This window comes from Oryzias melastigma, linkage group LG22 (genome assembly GCF_002922805.2).
Source record: "Oryzias melastigma strain HK-1 linkage group LG22, ASM292280v2, whole genome shotgun sequence".
NCBI lineage: Eukaryota > Metazoa > Chordata > Actinopteri > Beloniformes > Adrianichthyidae > Oryzias > Oryzias melastigma.
Window position 1 is genome coordinate 9,712,463 of NC_050533.1, and position 21,108 is coordinate 9,733,570.

A 21,108-nucleotide genomic window follows, 5' to 3' on the forward strand; every position below is an offset into this window, starting at 1 on the left:
TTTATTTCAGCAGGAAGTTTAGCGAGTAAAAAGTTGGAAGAAAAAAAAAAAAAAAGAGGATGTCAAGTTGAAGAAGAGTAAAAGGAAACCAAGCAGGCAATGAGGAAGAATGTGAATAATTCCGAGTGCGGGAACATCTGAGAAGTGTTGACAGACTAACAGAAACAAGTCTTCCGGGATTACATCTGAGCCTGAACTTACTTCTTTGCAGATTGTTGGATTACAGGAGAGATCAAGTGGAATCGGATGTAGGCTGCAGCAGCAGAGAGGAAACGGGTTTCAACACTTGTCCTTAAACGCTAAATATGTTTATGGAAACATCGCACAATGTAAATAAAATGAACACACAGTCGCACACACCTTTGGGTATTTTAAATTTGTTGTCTTTCTTGTACCAGAGGGAGCCCTGGCTGCTGTCAGCTATCCGAACGGGAAACTCCGTGTCTGGACAGTCGGAAGGTTTCAGCGTAAAGTCATTAGCTGAAAGAGAAGCAGGAATTCATACTTTGAGAGATTTTAAAGGCTGTGTTTACACTTCTTTTACTTCCCCCACCCGTCAGTGTTTCTTTACACATACGTACTACTAACAGGGTTCCTACAAGTTAAACTTCCGACTTTTAAAAGCCTTTATAAGGCCATGCATGCCAAAATAAAACCAATTTTTCATTCTACATTCCAAATGATTAATGCATTCCTATTTTATAATAAAAACTGTAGCTTCTTATCTTGTTTGTGGTCTGTGCCATTAAGGCTTTAGTGTTCTTTTTTTTCAATTTTCAAAATGGCTTTGGACATTGTTATTAGTACATAACGACTGGTGTTTATTTACATCATTTGATCAAAAATAATCTTTTAAAAAATAATTAAAAGTCTGACATGAAATGTGAAAAGAAGAAGTTGTTTCAAAAAGCACAATTTTTAAGGCTCATATATCAAAACTTAAGACTTTTCAAGGTATTATTTCCAAATTCAAAAAATCTATGCTTTTAAGACTTTTTATGACCCCGCAGTCGGACAACAAATCAACAAATACTCTGCACCTGCAGAGGGAGGCAATCTGAAACAGCCTAAAACTGGCAGAGGGTAAAAGCAAGAAGAACAGGGGGATTGTTATAAGGAAATATAAAAGCGAATGCTAGTATGACGGTATATGTGATTTGTTTTCCTAAAACAGTGACAGAATTAAGCTCGAGTTGTTGAATCTGGATCTGTGAAAAGTGTCACCAAAAGACACAACTTTTACAATTTCCAAAAAAATTGTACTAGGGATGCAACAATTCTCCACAATTTAGATCAAACCTCAACTTTGTAGTCATGGTTTTGTTTTGGTTCAATATATGATTTGCAGGAGTGCAACAATTAGTTGAAATATTTGATGCATCAATTTAAATTCCAATATTTCCAATCAGATCAATGCCCCCCCAGTTCCATCTGCTCCTGTCCTTGCGAATGGACCTCGCCTCTGGCTCGTCTCGAGCCCCCAGCTGTTCCAGCTCTATGTGGATACAAGCCCATCTGCTACAGTATTCAAACACATAGTTGTCCTGTCAATCCCGGGAGAAGATTCCTCTTTCACGTGAATATCCCTGAGGTTTCTTATTATTTTTTTTCCAAGAAACGTTTTTTTTTTTTAGGAGTTTTTCCTGACTGAGGAGGAGGGTCTAAGTACAGGGATGCCCAGTTTAGTTTAGCAATCAGCTACTGTATTACCAAAGAAAAATAAATAAATTCATTTGCCAATAAGCGTTTAACAAATCTTGTGTAATGTAATAAAACAAAACTTTATAGCACAACTTGTGCAGTTGGGATGCAACAATTCACATTTGGGTTAAATGGTGAAACGTACAGTTTGCTTTGAAACTGTAGCATCCCTAAAGTGTGCACAATGTTTTTTTAAAACATGAAACAAATATATGTCATATTATTGATTTAAATACAACCAGCAGCACTTTTTAAAATGTTTTCATTCAGCGAGTGCATCTTTACAGATGTCAGTTTTGCAGCATTGAATCCTAATGTCCTATTGATGCAGTTAAAAAGAAAAGCGGAACAAAAAATGATGAATAAATCTGTTCGATCACAGCAACCTGCAAATCTAATGACTAATCAATAAAGTTATGTTACACAAAAGCTGTTAATGAATCTTTTAGACCCCCGAGAATTAAAAAAAATCTATATATATAGCTATAAATATAAAACTAACAAAAGCAAGTTAGATAATTGTATTGTTGTCATGAAAAGATCAGCTTTAGTTATTGATTATTGCTGATGATAGATTAGATCCGACTGCAGCCTAACATATCAGATGAGTTTCTCTCCTGCTTGGGTTTGCTGATTTTAACAGCAGAAGACCTTCACTTGCATCATTTCTGCTTTGGCACTTTAATGAAAGGATAACTAGAAAATTTCCTGGATGTAAACAAAAACATTTTTTTCCCCAGGAGTGTGTTCTGAATAAAACATTACAGGTATTCATAAAGAGATCGTAACCTTAACAGCTTTGTTAGATGAGTCACTGATAAGCTCTAAAAACTGAGAGTTAAAGTGACTAAATGATGTATTTGGAGGCAAATGAATGAAAAACAAAAGCACTGAAGTGGATCTGTTTCACGGTTATTGCTTTAGACACTTATGAGATGATTGCAAATGTTTAAAAAAATATGTTTATTAACTCACCAATAAACTTGTTTTCTGCAGGAAGGTGGAGGTCACTGCTCAGCTCCAAGTTCCCGGTCCACTTCTCCATCCACTCCGCCTGGATTTCTGTCAGCACACGAGAGCCACTCACTGTTGTTTAATCTTTACACTCTACATCATTTATTAACATAACAAGCACTCCTTTGTATTTGTTCTTATTCAAACCCTGCTGCTGCTGTACTCCATTTTTCACCATTTAAATAGATAAATGCTTCTGCCGCTCCCTCTGCGTTACTTTGGGTTAAAAATGTTCACACAAAAAGGGAAATAAAAAGACAAAGCTTTCGCTGAGCGTGACGGAGTACAAGGACGGGAACACACCCTCCACGCTGTATTGTGTGCCGAACCACTTCTCCCTGAGCGGGCACTGGCCCTCATGTTCTGGAGACAAAAGCATCAGGTTGGCTTTCTCTGGAGTGAGGAGGGAAAGAGCTGCAGTGATCACCTGCACATAAACACACACATAAAGACATTTTTGTTAGAAAAAAACATGCAAAGCCAGAATTAGACTGCAGGCTTTGATGCCACTCACATCCACAGCAGAAGACAGTTAGAAGATATTCTGGCACAAATCCAGGGTTTGATAATCATTTACACGTCAGTAAAAAAGAAAAAGAGTCAATGATGTTTTTTTCATGTGTGAGTGACCCACTTTAATAACACCTTTGCTTAAAAAAGGAAAACAGCGTTTCAGGATGAAACTCGGAAAGTGGTTCACTCCCAGAACGACTGATCTACTTACTTCTGGATTGTACTCAAACATCAGCTGATCTCCAGTCAGAAAGTCCTCCTTGGGGAACAGCTGCATGTTTTCACAAATGTCCTCCACGTACTCGATGGGGTCGATCTGACAAAAGCAAACACAAATTTAACTCTTGAAAAGCCAGCGAGGCAAACGATGACAGAGGATGGTGGGGTTCTCACCTGTTCCTGATACTGGAACTCGTTCGCTTCAATCCTCTGAATCTCTTCATATATCCTAAATGAATCAACAAACTCCTGGTCAGATGGAGTTCTTCATTTACCTCAAGGCCATTAAACAATCTTAACCCTTGTGCTATCCTAGGAATGTTTACATTAAAAGTGGAGTCATCTGGCATTTCTGAGAATTTCTTTATATTGTGTGAAACAGGAGCCGACAACATTACAACAGTTAGTGTTTTAAGAGTCTTTAAGATAGAGCGCATACAAAGGGATGATGGGAAGTCAAGGCAGGCTTACTCTGCACAAACGGTCCTTCACACAACTCAGATGTGAATTTCTAATGAACTACAGCCACTACGCATGAAAAAGGTCCTAAAAACTGACATTGAAAAAGAAAAAAGGCTCAAAAATGACTAATCATGATTAAAGGACCACTGGAAAAACTTTTATAATAGATCAGATTATCAGATAACGACTGTAAAGGGTAACAAACACTAAATACAATTGACTTCTATAAATGGGGCTTTAAAAGTGCTGTCTGATAATTTTTTTAATGCAACTTATTGACTTTTTGTGGTGCCATAACATATGAATTTATCCCTTTGGGATATGAATAAAGTTCAATTCCATTCAATTCAAAATACACTTTTTTAATTATCTGAAATTATAGTCTAAAACAGTCTGTGTACTGCCCCCACAGGTTGAAATGGGGTATTACAGTTGAATTTCAAAATTTTCACGTCACCTATAAAAGCGCCGCCCATCTTTGATTCTGTAACAGTCAGTCGTTAGCATATTAGCTTTAGATGGTCGTCAAAAATAAAACATCTACTGGCTTGTACAACTTCCCAGTGGACTTGGAAGTTAGACAACAGTAGTTTAGTGCAATTGGCAATAAATCCAGCGAACTCCGCCCTAATGATGGGATTTACAAAGAATGTTTCACTTGGGATTGTTTACTTAATATGTTAACCATTATTAGCTTATGATGCTAGCGTCATTTGGGGTCCCCTTCAGTTTTTTTTTAATTTTCAATCTGGGCTGAGAGTGGAGTCCGCCTTCAACTGTCCTGTTGTGTTACCCTTTATTCTGTAGTAGAAAACATTTAAATTATGCATTTTTATGGATTGAAATATTCATTTTGTTTGTTTTCTGTATTTTTGGGTTCATAAATTCATTAATTGCTAAGAAAGGCACTCATTTGCTGCAGTGCAGATTACATAGCAACTAGCAGCTGCATCGAGCAGCAAGATGTGACTGTGTCAAGGTGGCAACACTGGGAAGATTTTCCCGTCGCTTCAAAGGGGGAGGGATGGAGGGAAGGGGTGAGAGGCAGACAAACGTAGTGCTGTTTGTGAGTCTGTGGGAGCTTGTTTGTTACTGTGCCTTTGCTGTGGACCCAGCGTCTGCAACATCTTCAGATACTGGAACACCAAATGAGTCACCTGTATATAAAAAAAAAAAGATCAAAAAATCGTACTTGAGCTTCAGACACAACATGCACATCTTGTGTTGCAGAATTTATTCCTCTTGTTTTTTCCTCAAAGCAAAAGAGTTGTTTTTCTTCAATATTTCAACATGCAAAAAAACAAAAACTTGTTTTCAGGTAAAATCAGCTCATCATTTCAGAGAAGAATGAAAAGACGAGCTTCCATTTTCCCACACGTGATCGATACAGCGAGAATTTAACAACATCCATATTTTACATCCGAGCAGCTTAAAAAGAAACATCTTTTCCATTTCTTGAATGCTCAAGCCGCTTGTTTTATTGATTTTTCGAGCCGTAAACCTCAGGTATTTCTTTTCTTGGACACTTTGACATTCCTGGAAGTGCGTTTCCGTCGACTTTCATCGGAGATCGATCCTCGTGTCAACACGACAGATATGAAGCCACAGCTCGAGGAGCTCGAGGACTGGAAACTCTCCAGTCTCACTAATTAACACGTTATATCTTGCTTACAGTGGGGTTATGCACCGGGCTACTTCTTCTTGGACTGGAGCAGTTGCCAGGCAACCAGCGAATAGTATGGCAAGGTCACCGGTCTTGAACTCATTTGCAAAGAATGGGATTTTAAATGACATAACATTAACCTCAGGGAAGCGGTTCTGCGAAAGTTTAAAATGGAAAAATCTTAAATTAAGTTTTTTAAAAGGAGAGGATTCATATAATTGGGAGGCTACAGGAAAAAAAGATGAAAAAGAAGTAAATCCATAAATCCAGTCCATCTGGCTTTGCTGCAGTTGCAGCATTATGTCCTTTTTTATGACATTTAGTGCATTTTAATTATGTTTTCCTTAAATGACAGAATGATGTATGCGATGTTGACGTTTCACGATGAGTTAAGTCCCAAGCTTAATTAGGCCACTGATCAAATGCGGCCATGGAACCGTTTTTTTCTAAGCTTCATTTTTTACTTCGCTGAATGTGTTAGAAGAAAAGCAGAAAAACTCTTTTCTTGATCGTCTTTTGACATTTTGTCAGCACAACTTTTACAAAACAGTCATAAGGTCTTCAGGCTTTTAATGCAGTTTTAGTAAACTTTCTTAACGCATGACTATTGCATCTCACAATGAGGCGCCTCTGATTCAAACTTGTCAAGGTTTCTTTGTTAAAGGCCCGAATAATGAAGCAGGCTTCTTCAAGTAAACAACATTCTCAAGGTCGCTGCATCATTTTTACTGCAGTTATAAGTCAAGAAAAAAAAAAAACTTTTCAATTATGAGTACTGTTGAGAGACCGCCCACTATGTGAGGTTACGTTTCATAACTACGGCTTGTTTTCCTTGACCTCACATCGAGCAGTGGTCACGCTTCCTGTCTGCTTCAGTTTTTAATTCTCGCCTCTATAGCACGCACACAAGAGAGTTTCAATGTCAGGTAAGAGATTAGAAAACAAAAGAAGAAGACCCATCTGGACCTGAAAACAGACAAAGATCTTTTTTGCTTTTATTTTGGTGTGCTGCAAAAATTGAATCTAAAAAAAAAAATTGTCTTACGAGAAAAATAATCTTATCAAGAAAGCATTTTAATAGTAAAATCATTGTAGTTTTATGAAAACACGTCTAAGCCAAAACAAGAATTCCTGGTAAGACCATTTTTTTCTTACCCTATTGAAAATGTAACACCAGGGTAAGAATTTGTGACTTATTTCTAAGAAGGATGTTTTTGTGGTGTGAAAGAAGCGGGAGGGAGAAAAAAAACAAACTATTGGATGTTCTTCACCTGGTAGAAGTTTTGAAACCCTTCGTCAGTGAGGGTGATGGAGATGGAGAAGATGGAGTAGGTGGTGTTCTGGTCAAAGCCAGTCTCACTGTTTCCTCCAAACAAAGCCAAAGCCCAACACCTACAGACACAATCAACCAATTAACCAATCATTCATTTACAGTGAATTATCAATGCTAAATTTCTGACATGATTCAATTCAGATAAAAAAGTCTAACTTTATTAATCAGTCTGTTTCATTTCAGTTTAAGCAACAATTTCCTTCACATCTGATTTTTAAATGGACAAAAGTAGAACTTGTATCATCAAAGCTGATTTTTTAACTGAACTACGGGAGGTAATGGAAAAAAGATCAATGGATTCCATGAATTTATCTGGGGTCCTGTACATTCAAATAATTTTAAAAATCATGTTTATAAATAAAAACATAATTATTGACAAAAACTTAAAAAAATAACTTATTTTAATTAAAAACAAGAAGAAAGAAAGGTAAAAGATATCTGTATGAACATCACTCTATAAGCCTAAACTTGTAGATTAAAAAAAAATATTAGACATTTAAAAACCACTTTCATGGCCTTAAAAACAAATCCTTATACATACACTGCAGACGGAAACTTGTGCAGAACTCAAACCTCGTTTTTAGACATTCTAGGTATGTAACCAGGTTTTAGGTTTGCTCTGCACCATTTCAAACTTTAATCAAAATCAGCACAGTTGAGAATGTCATTAAGAGCTAGGATCTAAAAATAGGGCCATTAATATTATAAAGAGTGAGTAATTTACTCTTGATATGAAAAAAATGATTTAAGAAAAATAAAACTCAAATTTCACACTAATTTATGGTTCAGTTTTAAAAAAAATAGATTTATGTTCGGAGAATAAGTGCTATTTTTAGATTTCATGAGGATTTATAAAGATTGGACGACTTGTACTACGATTGTATTTCTATTTTGTTCACATTTTGTTCTAAAATAAGTCATTTCCACTTATTACAATCGTCTTTTTTTTATTCTTTTTTTGTCATTGTGATTAAAATGAACTACAATTAAGTACATAAATGAAAAAATACAAACCATTTGCTTAAAATTACCAAAAAAATGGTCTTGTTAGCTTTCAATTCAATTTTTAGTCATTTTAGGGCTGGGTTGATAAAATCCATTAATCCATCAAAGCTCAATAAATCAATAATAGATCCATAAAAGTAGAGACTGTTTTAACGCCTAATGCTAAAGTCGGCGTATGATAGTATACTAGGATTTCCCATAGGAAGGCTAATGCTAACGCTCAGTCGACCTAAACATAGACTGCTTAATGAATAAAAATCTTTATATAGTCATGGGCATGAATTTCTAAACTCTAAAACACTGTTTTTTGCTCATACTTTCTTCTTCTTCTGGAATAAGATGTAATGTTATAGCCACCTATCGCCACCTAGTGGCCAAACTGAAACACCCTCCAGGAGAGGCAGAATAATTGTTGGAGCTTCTCTGTTTGATAATCCATGTAAAACTGTATGGTATTAACAATCTCATTATAATTTGACTTTTTAATATTACAGTATGTTAACTGTATCAGATTAATATGAACACATTCAATACATATATAGATTATCAATGTATTTCTAAACAAATGTGTCTAAATGTGTGAACTCAAAATCAAATTGAGTGATCGACAAAGTAATAATAATCAGAATCGTATAGATCAAGGCTCTGGTGAATCAAATTGATTCTGGAGATTATCGGCTATACCCAGCCCTACAATAAAAAGAGAAACGTTGGATCAATTGACAAAATTTGTTACATTTAGAAATACAAGTTTTTATCAAAATACATTTTTGAGTTGAATAAAACCATAAACTCAAATAATTTGATGAAAACTAATAATTTTAAATATAACAAATTACAGAGCTTTTGTTAACTGACTCGATGTTTCACTTTATCTGTTAACTTTTTAAGCTTACTTTTCCCTTTTTGAATGCTTGTATGGAACTCCCTGTTTTTAGATTTTGATATTTTATTATAAGGTGTATTTTTAAGTAAAAATGACTTGCAGCAAGAACAGATTATTTTACTACTTATTTGTGATTTCCTTCAAAATTACCGTTTTTATTCCTATTTTCAGGCTACCTCTTTTAGCAGAGCAGAATGCAGTAGGGTGTGGATGCTGCGATTTTAGGACCGATGGAACATGAAGCTGCTTTCTAAACATGAACCCACACGTTTGGTGTTAACTCAAGTGAGGCAGCAAGCTGGAAAATGGAGCCAGACCTCACGCTGACATACGAGCGAGATATTGAATACTGTGAATGCGACTTCACTTGAGTATCTTTTTAAGAAAGCAAAAATAAATGCAGGAAAAATAAAATCTCAGTGTCTTTGTTCTGACTGAAGCACATCAAGTGAACGCTAGCTCCTCTAAAGGTTTTCTCTGCAGCTCAAAAATCCACTGGGATGTGCACGTAGCAGAAGCAATTGGACTGACTAAAGGGGCTTTTTCATGTCTCCACAGCAACAGCATTGTGCTGCCAGCAGATGTGCCTGCCTGTTAATAAGATTAATATCCTCAGGCGTTGGCTGAGGCTGATTATTTTTTCTTAAATGGCAAAGATTAAGCACATTAATCGGTCAACCTATACGTTCATTTCAGTCCATCCCTGTGAGAAGGAAGGTTTGAATTATTTATAAACGGCTAAAAACTTGTTTTAGAGACGCTGACAGACGTGATGAACGGCAGAAATAATCATTGACGACTTTAACCGAGGTTCTAAGACTGAAAAATTGATTAGTAAGAGGGGAAAAAATATTGAATGGCAGATCATGACAGACGGACGCATCAATAATTTATTGAAAAGTGTGTGTAGGCCGAGCTGGTCAAAGCGGTCCTTGATGTTCATCCGATGCAAACAGCCTCTTCTGTCTAGGAGGTTTGTGTCGACTGGAAATCGAGTGTGAGCGCACTCAAATTTCATTGCCATCACTTACCAACAAAGTGAAAAAAATAACACAGAATAAACAGCAATATTTTACCAACATGACATGCATCCAAGTGGAGCTGATGGGCCTGTTGGATGTGCTCTTGGTATTGTGGGACAACAGAGCGCTTGGCACAACCACTTAGCAACGAGAGGCTGAAACGCTCTTATGAAGCCAGCAGTGAGAATGCATGAAGTGTACAGTCTGAAGACCCAACACTCAGAGCTGCACAAGCTCATATACAGCGGGCAAACTGAATTGTTTTTAATTGGGGTTTGGAGAGTCCTCAAAATGCGATGAAAAACAAAACTGACGGAGCCAGCAGCACTCACCTCTTCCTCAGCAGTGACAGGATGCTTCCTTCGCCTTCGTGGCCAATCAGCCATGAGATGTAGTGGAGAGGCTTCACCCTGAAAGAGAGGACCAGCTGCAGTTGGTTCCCAGTCAAAGTGAAGCACGTTTGCTGAGTGCAGCTCACCTGTAGTGTTTCTCCTGTGGGGGAAGAGCCCAGGTAATATTCAGAGCGTGAACTTTCCCAACAGGAACAACTGTGAACGGAAACAAGACAGAGAAACCCGGTGACCCAGCTACTCCCGGGTCTGCGTCGTCACATATTTAGGTTAAGAAGGATCAGACATCATTACCTCTGTAGAGCTTGCAGAAAGCTGGGGTGTCAAAGGGATCCAACAAGCCAGAGAAATCAGGCTTCGGTAAACCGCTGCTCAGCCCAAAACAAAGTCAGAGTTAGTTAAACAGGTTCAAGTGATCTAAAAAAACTAAAATCCTCAAGGTGAATTAATGTACAAATGTTTTTTTCTATCATTTTATCTAATTTAACCTATTTTTCTTGCTTCTTTTGTGTATTAGTATCTATTTCAAGTTTTTAACTGAAGTGGATATTTGTACTTAAAAGCTTTTATGTTCTTAAGATCAATCAATGAGTCAAATAATCAATCAATCAATTAATCAATCAAATCGATGTAATTGTACTGTTCAAGCTTATTCTAACTAGATTCTTAAATATTCTTCTTTGCTGATCAAAAATTTTAACTGAAAACTAAAGGTAAATAAGAAATATATGTTTCTCATCACAAACTGATCATCTGACTGTAATTTTTACCTATCAAGCTAAAAGTTGTTTTTTCTCATCTATTATGCTTTATAATGACACTTCATGCATCCTTCATGAGGCAAATGAAGTAAAAACAAAATCTGGTGGAGAAAAATAAATGAAAAAGAAAAGAAATACATGACTGGAAGTCTCAAATTAACAGTTTAATGTTAAAATTAAAAAAAGAATAAAAAGAGACATTAACAAATTTCAATGGGACACTTTTTTGCTTATTAAAAGGTTTTCGAAATAGATTCATAAGTAATTAAAACTGACAGCACTCTGGCAAAAAAAACAATCATATTCCCTAAAGTGTTGAAGTAAAAACACTTAAAAAAACACAATTATTGTACAAAAGTAAAATAAATAAATAAATAAAAAATAATAGATGTTTATGTGATTGTTTTATAACACCACAATGCATACCATTTCATAATTTTTACCCGTTTTAAAAAAAATGCATTCTGACAAACAAAAAAATTTAAATACTGGTATATTTGCAAATGTTGCACATCCTTAATTTTTATGCTTTCAAGCTGGATGGAAATGAATTTAGTTTAGCTGAGGGAGTTAAAATCACTTGAGAGGATTGCTTCGTTAGCTCAGCACAGGAAAATGTAATCCTGTAATTGAAATGAAAGGCTTAAAAAACTGGAGGTTGCATGGCTTTCATGTAAGCATGAAATGCATGCTGATTCCCTTTTTTTTTTTTTAAAGTACCGCAACGGTTCACAGAGCAAAGGAGAAGCCGAGCGCTGCAAGAAAACACAAATTCAGCTCATCTGGAGGGATCTCTTTCATGCATATCATGATGAAAAGTAAAAACAAGAATGACAGGAGTCGGAGGAGAAAAGAGAAAGAGATGAAAAAGGGGTTTATGTTGCAGCAGATTATGGGATGTGGAGACAAAATCTACATAATGGCAGCAGGCTTTCAAAGGAACCGACAGGTCTGGTCTCTCATACTCACTTGTGAGGCACTTTGCTGAAGATCTCCTTCACCCACTCCTCCAGAGTGTCTAGCTTCTCTGGAGGACAAATTCAAGTTTGTCTAGTCAGCATTTCAAGTAACTCAACAGCACAAAACATGGACTCCCTTTTTAATTAAATTAAAATGTGATGTCACAGGAAGTGAAGACTCGAGTACCATGACAACATACCAACGGACCTCATCCTTAATTTGATTAGTCAAAAAAAACGTGATTAGTCGATGATTAAAATAATTGTTTGTGGCAGCCCTATTCAACGAGCAACAGAATACTTTTATATAATTAGGCATTAAAAAATGATTTTTTTAGTTTAGATTTTATTATCTTATTAACAGAATGAACAATTTCTTCAATCCCTATCTAGTACTAAATTATGATTATAATCACATTTTCATTAGTCACCTACTGAGATTTTATATGAAACGTTTTAGACATAATTCAAATAGAACTAAACGGTAATAAAAACAGCCCTAAAATTGTTTAATAGGATCATGAACATTGAAAAAAAATGTATTATTATGAGTGATAAAATCAAACAAAACTGTAATACTAGAGGGATGTTTCTAGGAAAGCTGTTGAGGCAAAAATTATTTAGTTGTTTATCTAATTTAAATAAAGTATTTGCTGCTAAATTGCACTGATTTGAAAACTTTCAGCATCTGCTTTTTTTTTTAAACATTTCTCATTAAACTTCATAAAAAAGCAAAATTATTATATTTCCCCAAGGCTAAATTTAATTAAATGTCTTTGACCGAAGTCCAAATCAAAAGCACTAATAATATTACATTTTATTTATTTATAATACGCATTACATTTTGTGGAAACTTTAAAGTGCTACAGCATTCAAAATCATTGAATAGTTAAAAAAGGAAATATAGATAAATACTGCACTGACGCAATAACAGCTACATAAAAATGTCCTTAAGGGCCCTTTGGAATATTTTTTATTTTTTTTTTTCAAGACACTGCGCTCTGTGGAGCCTTAATGGCTTTGGGAGAACGTTTCAAAGAAGTGGGGCAGCAGATTGGTCTTCTTTTGGGAGGAGCCTGGGGTTTTGAAGACAGTGAGAACTGGAGGAAAGACAAACTTCTTGAGATTTTGTGTGGAATGAGGAGCTCCGTGAGGTAGACCGGGTCGTTTCCATGGACACACTGATGAGTCAGGGGGCAGAGTTTATGATGACTTAAGGAGTGGAGGGTGAAACCGGTGGAGATTCTTAAGAGTGGTCAGGATCTTGAGAGCAGAGTTCTGAATGTGCTGAAGCTTCTGCAAGCATCTGTCTGATAAGAAAGGCTGTACAGGGACCAAGCCTGGAGAAGACAAAGGTATGAAAGAATCTTCCAGCATCAGGTCAACAGAGAAAGGGTTGGAGTTTTGCTTCTTATTTTTGGGATGGAGAAAGAAGACTAGGCAAATGTGGTTTTTAAGTGAAATAGCTCCACATTAAAGTTTGTAACAGAGGGTGAAAGAGTGATGCTGTTGTCTTACACAGAAATATATTTGATGTGGCGAGGAGTGTACATGACTTCTGTTTTAATGGTTCTCTGATATACAGGTCTCCTCCAGACATGCAGTGAGTGCAAAATGTGGGGCTGAAGTGGAGCTTGGTCAGTTTAAAGCACAACTGGGTGTCATCAGCATATGAATGAAACGAGATTCTGATGACATGTAGTGGAAGTTAAGCTCTGTTCATTTTTATCTGACCCCGCTACGAAGCACCTTTATCTGCATTCATGTCTCATAGAAGTAAAAACCACGAGGCAGAACATTTAACGCAAGCAGGTTCTCGCGAGATCTTTTGTTTTGGTTTGACGTAGAGGTGTTCAAAGAGGCTCAGTGTGTTGTGCTGCCAACTAGCGGTCGGGGGATTGGGTGAAAAACAAAAGTAAGTCACTGGAGGACCCCTATAAATTATTAATTAAATATTATCATCAGCATTTTAAATTGATACAAGTATCTCTAAAATGAAATACCACGATATATCGGCAAATTGATTTCCCCCACACCCATACCAGTTACCATACGTCAGTGTTAGCTTGTTTTGTTTTTGTTGTTTTCTTGGGGCGGCTGTGGTGCAGAGGTAGAGTGGTCAACCTCTGACCGGAAGATCACTGGTTCATTTCCCACATTGCCAATGTACGACGTGTTCTTGGGCAAGGCAGATCCTGAACCCCACATTGCTCCTAATGGTTATAAGTTGGCGCCAGTGGTAGGCAGCAGAGTGTGAATGTGTGTGCATGGGTGAATGGGACTGCAACTGCAAAGCCCTATATAAAAAAGTATACACCGTTCTTGATGAACATTTTCTTCGTACACGTAAAAGTGCAGTGGTATGCCTTCAACTCCATTTTTGACTATTTTCCATTTTGTCTGAATCTGTGATCTACGGGGTTTGATTAGAAAATTTAATGTAAAAGGCACCAGCTTTGAATTTCCAGTTCAAGCCAATGCTAAGCTCAGAGGCTTAGCAGTGGGTTTAGCCTTGGAATAGGTCTTCTGATTGTCCCACAACCAGGCCTGTGAATGTACACAGAACAGCAGTCTTCATTCTCCAAAGTCCTTTGTGAGCCATGGGGCTGACCTGGAAATTCTAGATTGATGTGGGGCATGGAACTCCAGAATACTGTGGGCACAGAAACATTATCTGATGGGAAATGTGTGACAGTAGTAAGTTGTCACATGTCCAGGTTCAGAGGGCTCAGTACAGAGAGGTACAAAGCGTCAGCCGTACCCAAATCACACACTCTGAGTTGTTAATGGAGGCAGAGTCAGTGATGTCCAGGTCAAAGGACTGGTACATGTGGGCCCATCAACTTGCTGCTGTAATTGCACACTCAAGAAGCTCCAGTCCACAGCTGAGCAGCTTGACGGGGATCGGCATGGATGCTCAAACCTCCAAGTATGGTTATAAACGATGATGCTGCACACAGTGTAGTCAGAAGGTCCAATATTTCAGTGATGGAGATGGGGGTTTGGTTTAGGTGGGAGACAAATAATATTGTTGTGGGATTTGGGGAAATGCTTTTAAATGAGAGATGTTGAAATGTGATGAGCTTAGGCAGAGCAAAGGGGGACAACTGCAGGTCAATGTGGTGAATAACTACCAGGCCTCCTCCGTGACCTCCTGGCCTTCTCCAGCTAAGTGTGTCCTGAGGGGCAGACCTCAATTAATACAGACTAGCACTGTGCCAAACCTCAAAAAGGCACATTTGCTTGTCATTTATGTGCTCCTGTAGTAAACTGGCATTGTTTGACAGAAACTGGGCATGGAATCGGGATGTCTTCTAGTGGAGTGTTTATCCGGAATAATAAACTTGAAATATAAAGTGCTGATCATAATAAGAATAAATTAAATATGCGATACTGATCAAGTCGTCAACTACGTGCTCTGGCCAGATTTTTTGATCATGTGATCAGATTGGGACATCCCTAATTTTAATACTGTAGCAGCATTTGCACTTTAGGAGAAGGCAGTAGATTAGTTTATTTCGCACAAACGGCAACAGTAATCTGGTTTCTGCTGTCTTACTGATGGACATTTCAATTTTTAAAATTCCCCATGATTAGTCATTAATTATAAATACCCCAAAATAGAATAATATCCCATTTTTCAGAATTGAACCCTGTTTTGATGCTTTATCATTAGACAGCAGTGCTGCTTTTTCATGACCAACCACACACTGGCTTATTCTCGCAAAGACAGTGTTCACGGTGCGTGGAAGGCTGCAACAAAAACCGATCAAATGTACATTAAATAAAGGACGAAGAACTAATTAGTTTGCTGAGTGTGATCATTCTCAGCACAGAATGTCAACTCATTCCATTACTTTACTGGTATGAAGTAATTAATTAGCTGTGTGGCATTTCTGTGAAACCCTGAAAATGTGTTACATATTTTGTATCTGAGAGCAATTTCACTTGATTTGGGAACAATTATCTCCAACTGGCTGAACATGGAAAAAGTGGATTCTTATTTGTGCAAATGAGGGTAATTTTTCATTAATCTACAGATTGCTTTTCCAATTAATCGGTTTATTCTGTTGTGTGACATTATACAAAAATCCATTAGGCTTCTGTCAATTGACTGCCTGCGAATGTAAGCTAAGTGGGACAGATTTTCCTGACCTTTTGACTGCACTGCCAGAGTCATGTAGTGGGCCGAGTAGTGCTTCTTCCAGAAGGCACGCAGTCGCTTATACACATTGATCTTCTTCTTCTTGGGCTCCTGCTTCAGCGTCTCCGCATTCCCTGGAGTTGTCACAAGGGACTGATCAATACAACACAAAAACCACTTCCAAATATAAACTGTTGGGGAGCACAACTTGGAGTCGCTCTCCCCGCCACATGTTGGTTAACGCTGAGCATCCTCGGTGGGTTGTAAATTTCCCTGGGGTTGTTTTTATCTACTCACCCCAGCAGAATTTGCCCATAGGGTGCCCAGGTTTGGCTAGACTGCCAAACAACATCTCCTTCCTGTGCGAGTCGGACGGTTTGGCCAGCTGGTACTCTAAAACGTAACGACGAGGTAAATAAAAAAGAACTTTTGAGAGGATATTTGTCTAAATGGAGGAGTGATAAACAGAGGCTCACCGCTGTCGACGGCCTCCACCTCCCTGTCGATGGCGTCTCGGATCATCAGAGGGCAGATGAAGAACTGCGCCCACCTGCCGAGAGAAAAACAGACGAGCGGCTCAGACAAAAACACGCTGTGTTGCACCATAATCTCCATCAGAGAAGCAAATCTGAACCGTGTGATTTTCAGCTGTAATCACGCCTCATCTCGACATGATGAGGGTCCAGATTTCTAAAATCAGGCTCTCTGTGTTCGATGTTAAAGCTGCCCTTTTCTCATAGAAGAGAACAGCCAAAACTCTTGTCACATTTTTTTTTTTTTTTTTTGTTGGAATCAAAATCAGCTATTTTTAATAAACAGCAGAGGATCAAAGCAGCCACTGGATTTATACCGTGACTGTTTTTAGTATGTCTGAAGGGGTTCTTTCGTTTGTCTTTCTCCTGCATTAATGCTTGTCTGTCAATCATGACACAGCTCAAAAGAAATCCCCGTATAAACCATTACAGCTCCAAAAACAAACAAACAAAAAAACTCTCCTCCATTCTCACCTGTCAAGAGCTTCTTTGAAGCGTTTTCTCTGGACGTCGAACTGAAAGACGGTCCTCTCGCAGTCGGTGGAGGCGTTGTCGCTGCCGCCGTGCTTCTTGAGGAACGCATCAAAGCCGTTTTCTGAGGGATACTTCTCGCTGCCCATGAAGACCACTGCCAGAGGAGAAGAGGGGACGAGTGCAAAATACAAAAGGATGAAAAATTTACCAACTACTTTCACAGAGAAGGGTTTTTTTTTTTATTGTGGAGAAAGAATAAACCAAAAGGCATTTTCTGCAAAAACAAAAGGTCAGTTCTGCCTCAGAGTCATCTCCGGCTGTGATGTAAAAAGCTGCTTGTGCTTTTCTTGATAGTTAGAGAAATGTTTAAAACAAAGAGGTAAAAACTTCCCAACTGTTTTATTATAACATTTGTATTACTTTCAGGTCTTTAATTTAAGTTTTATGGTATCCTTTCTCTATTGCAGCTGCGTACACTAGGCTCTTTGTGTAGCAGTTTGTCGTGTGCAGCAGAATATGTTATATAAATATGCTGTCTTGCCAAAGCTGCCGGGAAAAATCACTTGGGAGCAACTGTGAGCCACCTCTGCTGATTGCAGCGTCAACAGAGCAGGCTTGGTGTAAAAGTGGCGCTTTGAGTCAGACTAGCATTTCCGGAGCGATATTTATACTTATTTTGGTTTCTGACAAAGCTACACTTTTTTATTTTTTAAATCATCATTAATTTCAATTGTGTCTGTCTGTGGTCATCCAAACGGCAACAGTTTAAGGCTAAAAAAAAATATATGAATTAAAAATATTAAATATATGTATGCATATTTCTTGTTATTTAGATTTAATTTTCAAATACTTTTAGTTTTTTATGTTATAATTCATCCAAAGTCTGCAGGATTCATCGTTAAACTTCTAAAATTATAGCTTATTTTTTATTTTCAAAATAAAATAAAAAACAATCAACAAAAAACACAATAAAACTAACACACAGCACACTCACTATACTTATAAAGATCGCAAATCAGCAATCTTGGACGTTGCAAATATTTGTACTCAAATTTTCAGGAACAGATTGTGAGCATCCAAGTACCAGTACAGCCCCAACTGTGCCACAATGTCATACATTTTAATGAAAATACCTTAAAATTTGTCTTTTTACAGCAATTATTAGGTTAAGAATATTTGCGATTAAAATTGACTAATTAATTACAGATCACGATTAATTAATCGCATGACAATAATGGCCGAATCATGTTAAAGATAAAGATTTAAAATCCAACACAGAGAAGCTAAAGTTTCTTGTTGACAATCTGTTTTATAATGATTTCAGTGATCAAATCCAATAACTGTTGCAGACACGAAGCCTTCAGCTGCTGCTTTGCTCATTGAATGCAGGGAAATCCCACCTTCTTTCTGCTGGAAGACGACTAAATGATCAAATGATGAAAACAGCTCTTAGTCTTTCTGTACCGCCGAGAGTTGGATGTATGTCACATGGTGATTAATTAATGATCTACATTTGTTGAGAAGCTGTTGTGCAGTTGTTGTTTTGAGAATTTTAAAGAAATAATGAATATTGAAGAGGCTTTGAGTTGTTGTATTCCATTTATTCTGTGACCTAAATGGCCGTTTGTAGTTGATGAGTTTGATACCAAGTGAAAAGATAAGAACTAAAAGTGGGAAAAGGAGCACAAAAGCCTATGTTTGAGTCCTTTGAGACTCCAGTCTCTAATTCTGACTGGAGTAGAAAAGCGGAACGAAGTGGGAAAAGAAATGTGTCAATAAAACCTTGCCTGCAGTGAAAGGACAATATTGTGATTGGGGTGAGTTGTGCAAAATACCAGACTATGACATAATGACATAAAACTCTTTAGTTTAAACCCAAACAGAACCAAGCCACTGTTATGGTTTAAAGTTTGGACTGTGAACGACAACATTATTGAGGCTGTGCTTCACCCGCTAAATATAGCTTAAAAAATACATAAATTAAATAAAATGATTAAAAATACAAATTAAATATGATTTTTTTTTATAAGTCTGTTCTATGATTACCTTTTGATTATTTTTTCTATGCTACAGTTTTTAAACGGATGACAAAGTTTGAAATGAACTTTTAAAGACACTTTAACTGTTGCCAATCAAACTCCGTAGGGTTCATCTGTTTATAAATCTGACTGACGACGTCACTGCCTCACCAGCCGTAAACCGCACCTCACTGAGAGAACCTCTGTTCCAAAATTTATTGCAAATCTTCTAAGTTGCAGTTCCTCAGAAAACCACTGGGAGCCAGTTTTAAATGGTAACAACTTCCCATTGACTTTCAAGTTAAAAGTCCAAATTGACAGAAAAAAAATCACAATGGTAAAGCGTGGTTGGAAATTCATTTTCAATGCTTTATTTTTTTGCCTTTAAGAACACATTTGTTTTTCCATACACAAACAAAGGAACGACCTGCTTTCTTTAACAGGTAAGAAAAGTTTGGGGGGGAAAATGTTTTTACATGGTAGTAAAGGGCTTAATTATTACTTTTACACTATTTAATTTTTGTGTCTCCAGAATGTATTTAGACTGCAATGACATAAAAACTTCAAGCAAATTATAAGCTTGAGTTATTACTGCAGGTTTTTTTTAATAGTTATAAAGTTAGGCTCTTGTTCAATTTTACAATTCACAAAAACCTGCAAAGAAATCCATTTTAGCCCTGGACAACCAAAGAACAATTTTCTTCTGAGCGTTTAAAGTTAAATCGACAATTTTGGGTAGCAGCAATTGACAGCAGCCATACAAATAGAAAAAAAGACCAAATTTGACCCTTTGGGTTCCCCAGTGTTGCATGTAAAATGGTTGGTAAAACACAGCCCATTGCAACACTTGTAACACAAGAACTTTTTAGTTCTGCTAAAATGGAAACAGGAGTCAAATTAGTTTTTATTTTCCTTTTAGTTTTCATTTTTACCTTTCATTTTCCCTTTTATAAATAGCAAATATGGACAGTACTTAAAGGAAAGACTGAGTAATATATAGTTTTATTTACACATGTATTAGAATTAATTTTCCATTTTTCCTGTCCTCTTTATTTGCTCTTTAATATTTAAAATAAAAGCAGAGATATACAAATAATTCATAGAAGTGCCCTATTTCAACTTCTGGTTTAATTAAAAGTTATTTGGATTCTATAAAAACAATTATATCTTATTTTTAATTTAAAGGATAGTAAAGATTAATATTGTAAATTGAAGCTACATGATGCTAAAAAATAATCTTTGAGAAATCATTTTGTATACACAAACATTTTAACATGTAAGCTTTAAATAATATACAAAGAGATCAACGTTTACAGCTTTTTGTCATTTTTTTCTGTTGAAAAAAGTTTGTTTTTTCTTAACAATCAGAATTTGAGGAAAAATTTGTAGATATTTATTTCTTTTATATTACTTGAAAATAAAATTAAACTAAATGCATATTACTTCTAAAAAACACATTTTTATTTTAAAGTATTTTCCCCCCTAAAACTCATCGTATTTACTCATTAATAATTAATAATTTGTATTTTTTTAAATGAATCTATTAATACAGTAATAACAGAAAATGTATATGAGAACTTCCTAATGAGATAATAACATTATGTTTTTGCATTTTTATCTCAGTATGAAACATGTTTTATATTCCATTTAAAACTGTATCTTTTTCTTTTAACAAAAAAAGATCATACAATATTTTGTACTTATTTAAAATAGTACCAAACCAGGCATTAATTCTAAATTTTTTAACAAAAAAATGTCCACCATTAGCTTTTATTGGATAAAAGTCTTATTTTTTTTTTATAAAATCCTTTTACATCAAATTACTTTCCTGTCAATCATATCAGACGCTGAAGACTCAGTTATGTGACAAACTCGTTTACTCAAACATTTCAAAAGTGTCATTTTGACAACTTAAAACGGCATCTGTTAACACGTTTCTTGATATTTTATTTATTTTTCTGCTTTATGTTGAGTTATAAACATTCTGGAGCTCCATAGGAGGCAGCAAGAGAAAATAATACTTTAGTAATCTCTTAACTTTGTCACTTCAT

The 21,108-nt window shown here is 36.5% G+C and overlaps 1 protein-coding gene across 3 annotated transcripts in view; it reads right to left on the reverse strand.

Moving 5' to 3' along the window:
- nrd1a (nardilysin a (N-arginine dibasic convertase)) overlaps positions 1–21,108 on the reverse strand; it is a 35,287-nt gene that overhangs the window by 8,717 nt on the left and 5,462 nt on the right. For all 3 annotated transcript variants that reach the window (XM_036209855.1, XM_024266445.2, XM_036209854.1), the window contains exons 5-20: positions 17,040–17,193; positions 16,509–16,582; positions 16,330–16,425; positions 16,044–16,166; positions 11,899–11,956; positions 10,463–10,536; positions 10,297–10,366; positions 10,151–10,228; positions 6,844–6,964; positions 5,008–5,066; positions 3,622–3,676; positions 3,440–3,544; positions 3,019–3,142; positions 2,677–2,763; positions 361–480; positions 202–253 (exon numbers count right to left, since the gene is read on the reverse strand). In XM_036209855.1, coding sequence (XP_036065748.1) covers positions 202–253; positions 361–480; positions 2,677–2,763; positions 3,019–3,142; positions 3,440–3,544; positions 3,622–3,676; positions 5,008–5,066; positions 6,844–6,964; positions 10,151–10,228; positions 10,297–10,366; positions 10,463–10,536; positions 11,899–11,956; positions 16,044–16,166; positions 16,330–16,425; positions 16,509–16,582; positions 17,040–17,193 — 1,450 coding nt within the window. The remainder of the gene's footprint in view (positions 1–201; positions 254–360; positions 481–2,676; positions 2,764–3,018; positions 3,143–3,439; positions 3,545–3,621; positions 3,677–5,007; positions 5,067–6,843; positions 6,965–10,150; positions 10,229–10,296; positions 10,367–10,462; positions 10,537–11,898; positions 11,957–16,043; positions 16,167–16,329; positions 16,426–16,508; positions 16,583–17,039; positions 17,194–21,108) is intronic.